Genomic DNA, 13,379 nt, shown 5'->3' with positions numbered 1-13,379 from the left:
CGCGCTGGTAGCGCTGCATCGACGCAGAAGGAGCCTATTTTGAAAGTTTTTAAAGAATTGTAACGATTGGTTCAATAAATTTTTTAAATCGACTCAGTCCTTTTACTTTCCGGACAAACCCTGTAAGAAAGCTGCCAAGTTAACAGTTGTTGGCCTGATGAAAAGATGGATCCGTTCCGGTTAAATAGACCCCACTGTTTGCGAGAATCTAACCTGAGGGCTCTCTTTACCTCTGCTATTACGTCTTGTGGGAATGCTTTCGACGTCTTCTTGCCAGAATAGTCGCAGGTGTTCTTCATTCTTCTTTAAATTGTTCTTTCGAACATTTTATCAGTCACAGATATTGCTATTCTTGTAGCCATCTAAAATATCTCAAAGAAAGTTTAAACGAAGCTACAGCGTAGACAGTTTTGGACGAAAATAAATCCGGGTCCATTTCAGTTTTAAAGATCTGTTCTCCTTTTACAGGCTTCTGCATAAAATTTAGGACTGACATGATGGGGCTTGAACTTTTTTGTCTTCTTCATCAAGAGGGGATTTTCCGTCGCAATTTATGATCCTAAAAAGTCTAATGAGCCATCTCGGGGTTAGACAGCCTATAAGGGAACGTTAGACCATTTCTACCATTTCTAGAACGTTTGCATTAAATCTCGTTGACTATATTAAATATCGTGAAGTTGTCTAAACGGTCCTAGAAATCACCCCCTCCCCCTCTTATTAATTGTTCGGAGATGCTCTCTTCCAGCTTACTTCCAAAAATATTATCGCCCATACACACATTCATATATAGTAGGTACTGTTCTTTTTTTTATTTAAAATTGCATTCACATATAAATTCTTAACTTAAAAATACGTAAATATATACATACATATATGTACATAGATATGTCTTCTGTAATTTAATTATGCTTACTGTCCACTAAAACCTAAAAAAAAACTCATTCTCTAAGAGAAAAAGAATTGCTTTGCACATCTGCTAAAGCCACAGAGATAAAAATACACCAACTAATAGGCTTCCTGCAATACTTCCGCTTTCAAAAATCGGTAAACATCGAACTCTTATCTTGCCGGCTACACATGTTCCACATCGAGGTTATTACTCGTTCTCGAAGAAATCTCCAGTGACATTTGCGTACGTACACCATCCTCGCGACGATTACGATAGGTCAACGAATTTGCACGTGCCTTACGACCCATAAAGTGACGTTCAACCCATTTGAGTAGCGTATATACCGAATCGGTTGAGGGCAAACGATGATCGGCTGCGGTACGCACAATATCCGATGAGGTGACACGGAATGTGCGCGCCATACCTTTGAGCGCCTGGCGGGTAGATGATCAAATTTTATTATTTAGGAGATAGTGGTTGAATGCTAAAGCCGTCTATTTTCTACTTACCACCATGGCATCTTCATCGGTCAGATCGTCACCAACGTATATAATCTTAATACGTTCACTCCAATCGACACCGAACGATGTCCGTAATATGTAAATTGATGCGCGTCCCTTGTTCCATTGTACGGGCGGCCGGGCTTCGAGTGCACAATGCGCTTCGGTTGCTTTGAAACCGTACTTAATTATAAGTCCACGCGCTTTCTCGATCATCGCCGGACGTAATTCGGCTGGCGTTTCACGATAATGGAATGTGAGTAGTGCGCCTTTGTTCTCCACCCAAGCACCGTCGCGACAGACCTAAAAGAAGCAAATGCTCATTATTGCAAGTTTTTGAAATCAAAGTTTATTATTTCTCGTCGATATCCGGCTTTAAAGGGATTTGAGTGTCCTGTACTATAATTTTGTCTTCTATACATTGATGTCTTAACATTTCGTTAGGAGCTGGGTTGTAATAATATACTTATTCCGTTCCATAAAAATACGGTTCTAAATCTAATACAAATCTTGCTAATTTTCTTCGAACAAAACTCTCATTGGGTCTCATAACTCATAACTAAGACTTTTCAAACCTATTTTAAAGGATTTCCTTGACCGATTACTCATCATTTCCATTGTTTTTATAAATTTTTGTCCTTCGGTAAATAAGATTTCAAATACCTCTTCGACATCTCTTAAACCAATAATATTCAGACCTTGAAATGGTTGTTCATTAATCTACTTTTTGACTTGTTTTGTATCTGGCCTTAGGGGCACATAGGGGCCAATCAAAATATTTGTACTCTATCGAAAGCTAACGTAAGTTCCATCATTTCGAGTTAATAATTCCGTCAGCAGTCAAACCGATTTGTATACAATTTTATGCGAGTTTTCATAACACTTACCGAGTCCTGAAGCGCCTTAAGTAAATGACTAACTTTGTCCTCGTACTCAATCGGCATTGGATGCACGAACTTACTGCCATCGGGATGCAGAATTTCCAAACCATGATTACCGGCATAAGTAATGCCCTCAATACCAACCATGCGCTTTACATTGTCCACATTACGACCGGAGATGACGGCGACATAAACATCGGAATGATTTGAAAGCTTGAAAAGCACATTTTTAATTTCGGGCGAGAGTGTGGCGAGATCTGGATGCGGTGCAATCGGCGCCAACGTACCATCATAATCCAACAAAAGCGCCAACTTATGATTGTAACCGATGTATCTGAAAGCAAAAGTGCATATAAATTAATACTTGACTAAAAGGGTCGCAACAAAAGCCACTTACTTGAGTAGATAATCATCAAAGTCGTCCACAGTGACTGGCTGCATTATGGTTGTGCCGACATCATCGACATCCAGTGTGCCCATCGCCTTCAGGAACGAACGCATCCAATTGCTAACATCACATTCTGACTCGCGTCTACGCAAACGGCTCATACGGAGTATACGTTCATCTTCGGGCATTGTGAGTGCACGATGTATGACCTCGGCTGCGGCATGTACTTCATAAGGATTGCAGAGCAATGCTTCGTGCATCATCTCACCAGCGCCTGCGAAGGGTGAGATTACCAACACACCGGGACTCGCATTAATCTGGCAAGCAACAAACTCTTTTGCTACCAAATTCATGCCATCTCGCAGTGGTGTAACCAAACATACGGCAGCATCGCGATACAAGGCGGCCAAATCGTCTTGCGCCACATAATCATAGATATAACGTATAGGCGCCCAATTGGCAGTCGTGAAACGACCATTAATCCGTCCAATCAGTTGATCTACCTCCTCTTTCAGTTCTCTGTATTCCTTGACATCGGTACGCGATGGCACGGATATCTGTAGTAAACTGACTTTCTCCTTATGCTGTGGATACTTCTCCAATAAGGTTTCGAAGGCCATTAAACGATGCACCAAACCCTTGGTATAGTCCAACCTATCCACACCCAAAATGATCTGTTGCTTATCACTCTTCAGCAATTTACCAGCGGTCTTCGCTAAAGTCACGAAGCGATCATAAGGTATGCCAATGGGTAGCGGTCGTACGCGCACAGTGCGTTCACCCTGTTCGACGAGTAGATTATTGCGATCGACACGACAACCCAAATTGCGTTGACAACAGTCGACGAAGTTCAGACAATAGTCTTGTATGTGGAAACCCACCATATCACAGCCCAACATACCTTGGAGTATTTCATCGGCCCAAGGGAACAAACGGAAGATATCCCATGGTGGGAAGGGTATGTGCAAGAAAAAGGCCAGCCGACATGGCAGCTGTTTCTCCTCGGCCTTTTCACGTATCCAATTGGCGGCCAACATTAAATGATAATCGTGAATCCAAATAATTGGCGGTGTGTTATTATCTAAAGCTTTATTTTGCTCCAAACACTTCTCGAGCGCTTCAATGGTGCGTGCCGCGAAATGTTTATTCACCGTTACATAGTTGTGCCAGTGTTCGGCGCCGAAGGTGGCACGACCGGGCATGGAATGAAAGAGCGGCCAGAATATCTTGTTGCAGCATCCATTGTAGTAGCTATCAAAAATCGCGGCATTTATATTGACGGAGACGACCTACAGCAAATGACGTGACAGAGTGAAGATAAGATAAGCGGGTGAATTTAGAGTTGACGCGTATTAAAGTAATAAAATAAAGTAAAATACAATTTAATCTAATTTAATTATGATTTTAATTGCAAATAATTATAAAAATGTAATATATACATATAACATACATACATATAATAATGGAATGAAAAAAGTCATACAAAATGTAATTTTAAAATGAATATTTTGTACAAAAATTGCGCTTTGATGACGTTCATCTATCAACGAACATTAAAAGTGGCGGCCTACGCCTTTGGACTTTGTACGATCGATAATTCCATTTTCTTTGATTATTGAGTGTATTATTGAATATTAATTAATCGGTATACACATATGCACAGACATACATATGTATTGTAGACATATTAGTTTTAAAATATTAATTTTGAATCATTACAAAATTTTACATAATAACAGACTCCCAGGACAAAGTATATTAAGTTCGCCATCAAGTTTGTAAAACTCCGGCTGGTTTTCAACTAGCAGGAGAAGTTGGAGGTAGAGTCTTCTGTCATAAGCTCTGCCTCAAGCTTAACTTTGGGCTGCCGGTTGTTGTGTTTTTCATCCAGAATTGACTGCTATTTAGGTAGCAGTAGATTTACTAGCCCAAAGCAGCAATATTAGCAGTGCGCTCAAAATTAGTCATGTAGTGTCTGTCCTGACTAAAAAAGCAGCGTGCTACTTTATCATCAGACACGTTTGGGTGCCTGGTCACATCGGAGTGTAAGCAATTCGCATCTTCTTTGTCATCTTGCGCTGTAGCGCTGCACCTATGAACCTCGCACGCGCTTAGCACGCGTTTGTCGACTATCAGCTCCTCTGAACGGTCTTTCTGTCATAGAGTAGAACAAACCTACGAACCTATGGAACTTGCATGCGCTTAGCAAACGTTGGTCGACTATCAGCTTCTCTACGACTGCAAGGTTCTTCTGGCCTAGACTAGAACGTAAGTGATCTACTAAACTGCTTGATCTTAGTGAATTTCATTTTGCCGTAATCGTATGTATTCCTACAGGACATTGTCCAATATGCGTTCATGCTGTAAGCCTAAGTAGCCAGACGCAAATTGTCAAAGTTGTATGAAAGAAGGTGTGCCTTTACAAGACTGAAGCTGAAATATCTCGGCAGTCATACCTTCGGCGAACCAGCAGACAACTAACTGACATTGGCTAACCTTACAAATATGTGGTCGGCTCAAAGCGCTGTGTCGATTTATGAGTGTCTTTTTGATAAATTTTCATTAGAGTTCTAGATATCACAACGGACCAGCGTTATATGCTGTCTATGTGAGATCTTCTTTTTGTATTGACAATTTAACCTGACCTAACCGAACCAAATCGGCGCCACGTTGGGAAAAGAAGAAACGACTGGCGCGGAATTGTTAACTCAGCTATTATTGCGTAAGCGGTGTCTACGTCAGTAAAGAAGAAGAAGAACCGAACCTTTCAACATCCTGATGGAAACGTCGGAGACACTATAAAATAAGTATATCATGAGTTGAGTCGCTTTAGCCATGTCCGTCTGTCTGTAAATATACTCGCACTAGTCGCTAAATTTTTCAGATATCGATCTGAATCTGTGAATTTCGCACTTGTCCTTTCATTGAGAAGCTGCTTCCTAAGAGGTGCCATACAAACTGAAGAATCTGTTCCCATGACAGTCGGGTCTAGGTAGCCGGAACGGACCCGGATTCTTATCCGGTCAAGGAATGTCAACTTGGCAGAACTCTTCCGCTACGGCAACAACAACGTTCAAATCGGCGTCCTTGTATGGAAAACTTCTTTATTTTACAAGATACTTCCATGAAATTTTGCAGATCTCGCTGCCCATGGCAACAGTATAATTTCCGAAGAAATTGTTCAGACTATAGCGTATAGTTGCCATACAAACTGATCGATCAAAATCAAGTTAAAAATATTTGTATATCTTCTGATCAGGGGCGGCTCCAGAGGAGAATTTTAGGGAATTATTGAACATAATATAGCTTAAAATCCGCCAGTTAAACAAAATCATCTGACAAAAAGTCAAATTAGTACCGATCGTGTTTTCCCATGTATTATGTTTATACCTTCATATAATATTTCTTAAGATTTCCCTTACTCACGATGTCCGATCTTAAAGAATTAGAAATGTACCTTAGAGAAATTTTATCCATTCTTAAATTAATAAACTACATTTAAAAGCATTAAAAAAGTTAATTTTAACACAAAATTCTGTATGAGTTTTTCTGACACACCCTAATGCATCTATGTATGTACATACATATATGTATATTTTAAATTAATACTCACTTGATCGGATTTCAAGCCTGCTGTAGGCGTTTGATCCGTTGGATTCGATTCGGGTATGGGCTCATTTGAATCTTCCAAATGTATGCCTGGCCAGCCGACCCACAAGCCTTTACCCTTAATCACCACCGGACAGACAGCAGTTACAAGACCGCCAGCGCTGTAGATAAGCGAAAAAAATGAAAGAAGAAAAAAATCAGTAAACTACAGAAATCAATAACAAATATAACATATTTTCAATAAATAAATTAATGAAAACGTATAAATTTATAAATATATGTATATGTATATATATGTGTATACATATGCACGTAATGAAGCAGATTACAGCTCCACATGAATTAATAATAATAACATATTTTAATCAGTATTTGCAAAGTGCTAGACAGGATAATGCAAATAAGAGCAGGCGCGTCAAAGGAAAACACGGCGCCACGCAAACAAACGCACGTTTATATAATTTATATTTCTGTGCATAAAATTTGCAAAAATCTCATCGGTTCTTTATTTGAAACGTTAGATTGGTTCATGACATTACTTTTTGAAGATAATTTCATTTAAATGTTGACCGCGGCTGCGTCTTAGGTGGTCCATTCGGAAAGTCCAATTTTGGGCAACTTTTTCGAGCATTTCGGCCGGAATAGCCCGAATTTCTTCGGAAATGTTGTCTTCCAAAGCTGGAATAGTTGCTGGCTTATTTCTGTAGACTTTAGACTTGACGTAGCCCCACAAAAAATAGTCTAAAGGCGTTAAATCGCATGATCTTGGTGGCCAACTTACGGGTCCATTTCTTGAGATGAATTGTTCTCCGAAGTTTTCCCTCAAAATGGCCATAGAATCGCGAGCTGTGTGGCATGTAGCGCCATCTTGTTGAAACCACATGTCAACCAAGTTCAGTTCTTCCATTTTTGCCAACAAAAAGTTTGTTAGCATCGAACGATAGCGATCGCCATTCACCGTAACGTTGCGTCCAACAGCATCTTTGAAAAAATACGGTCCAATGATTCCACCAGCGTACAAACCACACCAAACAGTGCAAAAAGTAAATGTCATGAACCAATCTAACGTTTCAAATAAAGAACCGATGAGATTTTGCAAATTTTATGCGTTTTTTTTTTAAAAAAAGTTATCAAGCTCTTAAAAAATCACCCGATATTTATGTACAATATGCGGAAATATGTAGATACGTAGATCCGTCTTATATGACCGTTAGTATTTACGCATATGTGTGTGTATATATACAATATGTGTTTGTGTGTATGTGTGTGATAATTATGAGGTTGATAAGCTTGATAACACTGCCACCGGTACTGACTCTTTACTGCCCAGCCTCTAGCGAATCCATACATTCTGTTTACCGAATAAGTTCACGCGCTCACTGTTGAACGTAATCACCAGCGAGTCTATGAATAGAAGCGCCAAAAAAAAGAGTAAATAATTTTAAAAAATTATAGATGAAAAAGTAAAGTATAAAAACGCGAAAAAGAGGCAGGCATCTACAGTATCTGTGAGGTTGGTCGCCAGTCGGCGGTGGTTACACTCAAATTTATTGAACCCGGTCTAGGTCCTTGATCTCATGTATGCTGTGTTATATGTATGTTGCTATCAATATACATATACACTTTAAAATATATATATAAATATATATATGTTAATTATGAATATAGTATATAAGTATATACTATATTTTTTTCAATGATTAAGAAAGGGCAGAATCGTGCTTAAATGCTCATTATTACATTTAATATTTTTTTCCTTGTATGGCAATTGTAAATATTTTTGTTATTGAGTTTCGGTTATCTTCTACTTTATTGGTTATAGCCGACTTTCAGTTATAGATCTAATAAATTAAGTGAAAAAAATCAATCCAATCCATTTTTTTGGAAGATTAAATATTTATTCTTTTTTTATCGTCTGTTTGGATAGCCTATAGGACTGAGAATGGGATGGTCTCTCTGCTCTTTTAACGCTCCTCTAAAATTTTTCTCCACACATTTTTAAAGATATTAATTTGTAAGGAAAATCATTTCTTATAGCATAATTTCGAGCAGTGTTTGTCCCTCGGCTATCTCCGCAAGCTTGCTTGTACTTTTTGCGACTATTTCACTTTGGTTTCCAATATCCTTTTCTACCAACAAAACTGTTAAAGGATAACTGCTTTTAACATAACTCTTTAATATCTGACGAACCTTCTTCGTTTGTTGTATATCGTCACCGAAAATGCAAAATAACGAAACATCACTTTTCATAAGTTTTCAGACGAAGGAAAAACGATATAATAGAAACCACTAATATTGAAACAAAACTTGAGTTTTGGTTATAAAATGGATATATATTGAATATATATTGGTTATCATACACTCAAATTGAAACAAAATTAGAGTTTTCGTTATAAAATGATTATATATTGGTTATTATATCTGACAACGATTTTCATTTTTTTTATTTTACGTTGTTTTGCCTTTTAGGTGACGATATATTCAAGTAAATTACAGATTTATCTTAATATTCTGTGCGAATTGTAATTTTCAGTTTACAGTTAATCTTTTAGCATCCTTTCCTCCACCTACTCACATTTCAACAAGTTATTTATACGCATGTATGTACATATGTTCTTAAAAACACACCTCATCCGCGTAAGCTAATGTTATTTTAACAAATAGTTGCTAATCGTAAAATAATTATGAACCCGGAGCCGTAAATATTTTTAGTTTAAACCCTTATATCATATCAACACATAGTAAAATGCCATAAAAACAAACCGGCGTGTTCCTTTCGTGCCTTTGTGTGCTGAAATCAAGCTTGAGATCTATTCCACTTTTTTCAAAACTTGTTGTTCCGATGAAAAAAAAAATTTATGTTAGCTGAAGGTTAAAGATTTGTAGTTAGCAGTGCTGATAAGTTGATAAGAATATGCGCAAATCTCAATCACGTATTCACAAATTATGTAATTAATGGATATTTATAGCGTGCATGTGTAAAATAAAAATTAATTGCAAAAATGTTTTACTGACTGTTTTTCAAATCACTATCAAACCGACCCGTGCTTATATCCGAGTAAAAATTATTTGGAGAAGCTACCACAATAATCGAAACTTGAAATATTTTATACTTTTTATTTTGTAATATTATTGGGTATTCCTGTACAACTGGCTTAGAACAGATTGTGACTAAAGGAGAGCAGGTGTAAGGCATTATATAACACTTTAACGTCACTGAGTACATACTTCAAATATTGATAACTCTGCTTTCAAAGACGCTTTGTTCAAGTACCAAAATCAAGTAATAGCTTAAGTTAGATTAACCTTTTTATTAAGAAGTGCTTGTTGTAATGAGGTATAGATATAGAGCTTGTGCCACTGGCATTAGTTTTGAGGATGAAAAAGTCTGAAAATTTAAACTATTGGTATTTCCCATAAATTCATGGTCTTGATTTTCTTTATTGCGTGTGGCCTTTTTCTAAAATGGTCTTACCCTAACAGAACCAATTGTGGTTGTTTACTTTATACAGCAAAATGCGACTGAAAAATAATACTGCTACCGTACATTTCATTAAATAGAAAAATAAACCGTCTGCCGGAAAAAAATGAAAAATACGTTTCAGATAATGGCTTGAAAAATATACCCATAATCCTAGTGTTTCCTATCAATGACGTAATTACTTAGTCTATAGTTTCCTATTGAAGTTCTTTGCAGAAGAATTATCCAAAAGATGTCCCAAGGTTGCCAAGGAGAAGTTGGCACACCGTTTTCTATACTTCTATGAAAAGTTTTTGAATTACAGGGCTATAACAGTGTGACACTTTCAAAAAATCGATTTTATGATAGTTTATATATTTAAAAAAATCCTGTGAAAACTGCAAGGTCGTATCTTGAATAGTTTTTGGATGACAGTGTTCTAAAGAGCGACCGCTCGCAGGTATAATCACATATGTATAGTATGTGTGAGTGAAACTTTGCACGCGTTTTTCTCGAAACGACATTTTTCAAAATTGCTGACATCATAACTCAACGAGAAATTGACTGATCGACCTCAAATGGAAACTGAGTATTCTGAATATATTTACTATACAATGACCACCGATCTTTTTGATTGGTTGAAAATTGTCAGTTTGGCATTATAAAATCACCCATTTTTACCTAAAAAAACGACACTTTTTTCAGTACTATACCATTTTGTTAATTTCTTATATGTTTCAAAAATCTTTTTAAGTCATTGTATAGAAAATACCTTCATCTTCAATAACCTTCTCGAATTTTTTTGTGTCAGCTATTCTTTCGGCCGGAATCATGTCAGCAGTTGGGAACTTTTCTTTTTGGCACCTCCGCAGATAGCACATAACTCCGTTATTTTTCAATACTTTTCAGAATTTAATTAAAGCATTTTCTTTAAAAAAAATTCACGAAAATCTCCTAATTTTTCATGGGTTACACTGATTTAGCCCCTTAACTTTTTTCGGTTATCTCAAAAACTGACGCACAAATCAATTCCTGGAAGCTAAACTTCGCCTTAAAAATCGCTGGTTCGAAATCGGCTATTTACTTATAGTTTCTCAAGTAAAGTTGTTCAGAATTACCCAAGAAAAATTACGGCATGTGTGATTTTAATAAAAAAAATTCAACAATCCGCATTTGTATACGTGTCGATGTTTCTGAACCTCACGTGACTATCCAAACTAAAATTTCTGTACCATACTTTATGCTTTAGGAGCTTACAGTTAGCGGATAGGTTAAGGTTCTTATTATTATTGCTACAGCGATTCGAATACCTTGCTTATTTTTCAATATTGTCTATGGAAGTTATATTGAAGATAATGTTTCTATTGTAGATACCTAGTTTTTGATTAATGATATAGGTATTTGTAACAAATGCGGTGTAATTGAAAAATTGCAGCTTTGCGAAAGTAACTCTTCACTATTCTACAGACCGCATATTGTCTCGGTAATCATTGAAAGTGATTTTTCACTATTAGTATTCTATAGACGACTCGTTGGTTCAGAAATCACGGAGCGCTTAACTTCTGTAGGTCGTACGTTCGACTTTCTCACCTGTTAGGGTTTAAAATTATACACAAATGTTTCTAATCTCAAATATTGTCAAATTTGTGGTTATTTCATTGACCTGAAAGTAATTCTCATAAACTTCTTTAAGTCCCCAGCTTTAGTCTGAAGCCACACTTTACAATAACGGAAATTATTTTTCTAATTATAATCTGAACATGTTTGTAACACCCAGAAGGAAACGTCGAAGACTCTATAAAATGTATATATAAATGATCAGCTTGCTGAACTGAGTTGATTTAGCCATGCTCGTCTATCTGACCGTCTTACTGACTGTCTGTCTACATACATACGATCTATTCCCTCAGTTTTTAAGATATCGATCTGAAGTTTGATCACCAAAAAGCATTTGTCGGAAGGGCCAATATCAAGTCACTATAGCATATATGTATGTAGCTATCATTCAAACTGAGCATTCGGAATCAAGTGCTTGCCTTTTTCATCTGACGAGATATCTTTACAAAATTTGGCTTGAATCATTATTTAAGGCGTTAATCCGTTGTAATTGTTCAGATGGGATAAATATAGCATTTAGTTGCCACTTAATACCCTTCACGAATACAAGAGGTTTCTTAGAAGAACTTGATTCTGTTTGTACAGCTTGTATGACAGCTATGTATATGCTACAGTTATTCAATCTGAACAATTACATCGGATTATTGTCTTAGATAATGTTCCAAGTCAAATTTTGTGAAGATCGGGAACCGAAGTTAACGGATTTTTCTTGTTTTTTCCTTAACATTCTCTTACGCCTGTCTTTCACACGTTTTTCTGTAACAAAAATAATCTATAGAAGTTTTTATTTTTGTACTCACCTTGCTTTACGTTCCAATTTGTCAGTTTTCGGATCGCGACTCAAAACGAATGGCAAGCGATTCGAGACCACTATCAGACTGGCCTTTGTCACCGGCTCCGAATTCGTAATCACAATTTCCGTTTCGACCATTGCGGCTTTGGTGTTGCTGCAGCTCGTCGTATATTCCAAAAAATTTAAAATTGGACTATAAGCACACAAATGGTGTCAGTACGTTTACTCTTTAACAAACAGCTGATATTTATGCCAAAAAGTTTAAATTTGTTTTTTTAATAGGCGAAAAGTCGTTAACTAAGTTAAACCATTTAAATTTATTTATATACTTTTTTTGGCGTATTTATTTTTCTAGCACATAAATATGAAAATAAGTAACTAAAGCAACAAAGCACTGAGTTCTTTAAAATTGTTGTCAAAAACGTGAACTTGTTCTTTTTTTTGTTGATTCTTCAAAATATCACCAACCCCATTTATAATTTGTATGCGCTTGCTATTACTAAGCATGCATTTATGTATACATGCGTATGTGAATAAATAATCACGGGAAAGCCTTTTCCAAATTTTCCAACTGATTTATATGTAGTCTCCGCCTGTTGGGTCCCAATTGTTGCTGTTGTTATTGATGAAACGCCAAACGTTACGAACGGTGAGAAGTTCAACAACGAACTGAACTAAATCTTGTTCAGGATATGGCTTGTAAAGCCTCGCGCTCGACTTTAAAACGACGACTACAATAACAAAAAAATAACAACAATGACAACGACAACAATCAGCTATTTCATTTGACTCCCGACTCGTCTCGAAGCATGGTGATCCGTTGCGTCGCGATTGGAACTTGACTTAAGTTGACTTGCCTACAGAAGAAGCATCTCGGGTACTTTTTTTTTGGTTTTGTTTTTGTGTTTAATTTTTGTTTTTGTTTTTAATTTTGTTTTTGCCAGATAAGGCGCGTTGTTTGCAATATATTAGTTCTGTTTAATGTTAAATTTTTGTGTTTTTGCATTTGTTGGTATTTTTCTCGTAACGCTACAGTTTTCCGACGAGTGCGATCGTAATCAATCCACAGACGTGATGCGCACGGGATTACGACCGCATATACTGTGGTGACACTGATTTTCACCGCGGACTCCATTAGTTGGCTACTCGGTGGTGATAGTGTGAGTTTTCGTGTGAGTAAGTATGTATGTGTGTGTGCGTTTGTTTATTGGTAAATACGCGACAAATCGCCACTGCAATGGC

The 13,379-nt window shown here is 36.9% G+C and overlaps 1 protein-coding gene across 1 annotated transcript; it reads right to left on the bottom strand.

Moving 5' to 3' along the window:
• Positions 1-783: 783 nt before the first annotated feature.
• Positions 784-12,875, bottom strand: LOC120767857 (alpha,alpha-trehalose-phosphate synthase [UDP-forming]). Its single transcript, XM_040094165.1, has 7 exons — positions 12,606-12,875; positions 12,145-12,330; positions 6,272-6,428; positions 2,668-3,947; positions 2,277-2,604; positions 1,399-1,692; positions 784-1,323 (listed from the first exon to the last, which is right to left on the bottom strand). The coding sequence occupies exons 1-7, from the start codon at positions 12,608-12,610 to the stop codon at positions 1,072-1,074; spliced, it is 2,502 nt and encodes an 833-aa protein (XP_039950099.1). The 5' UTR covers positions 12,611-12,875; the 3' UTR covers positions 784-1,071.
• Positions 12,876-13,379: the final 504 nt, after the last annotated feature.

This window comes from Bactrocera tryoni, chromosome 2 (genome assembly GCF_016617805.1).
Source record: "Bactrocera tryoni isolate S06 chromosome 2, CSIRO_BtryS06_freeze2, whole genome shotgun sequence".
NCBI classification, from domain to species: domain Eukaryota; kingdom Metazoa; phylum Arthropoda; class Insecta; order Diptera; family Tephritidae; genus Bactrocera; species Bactrocera tryoni.
Note: the sequence above shows the minus strand (reverse complement) of the source record. Positions and strands in the feature narration are given on the sequence as shown.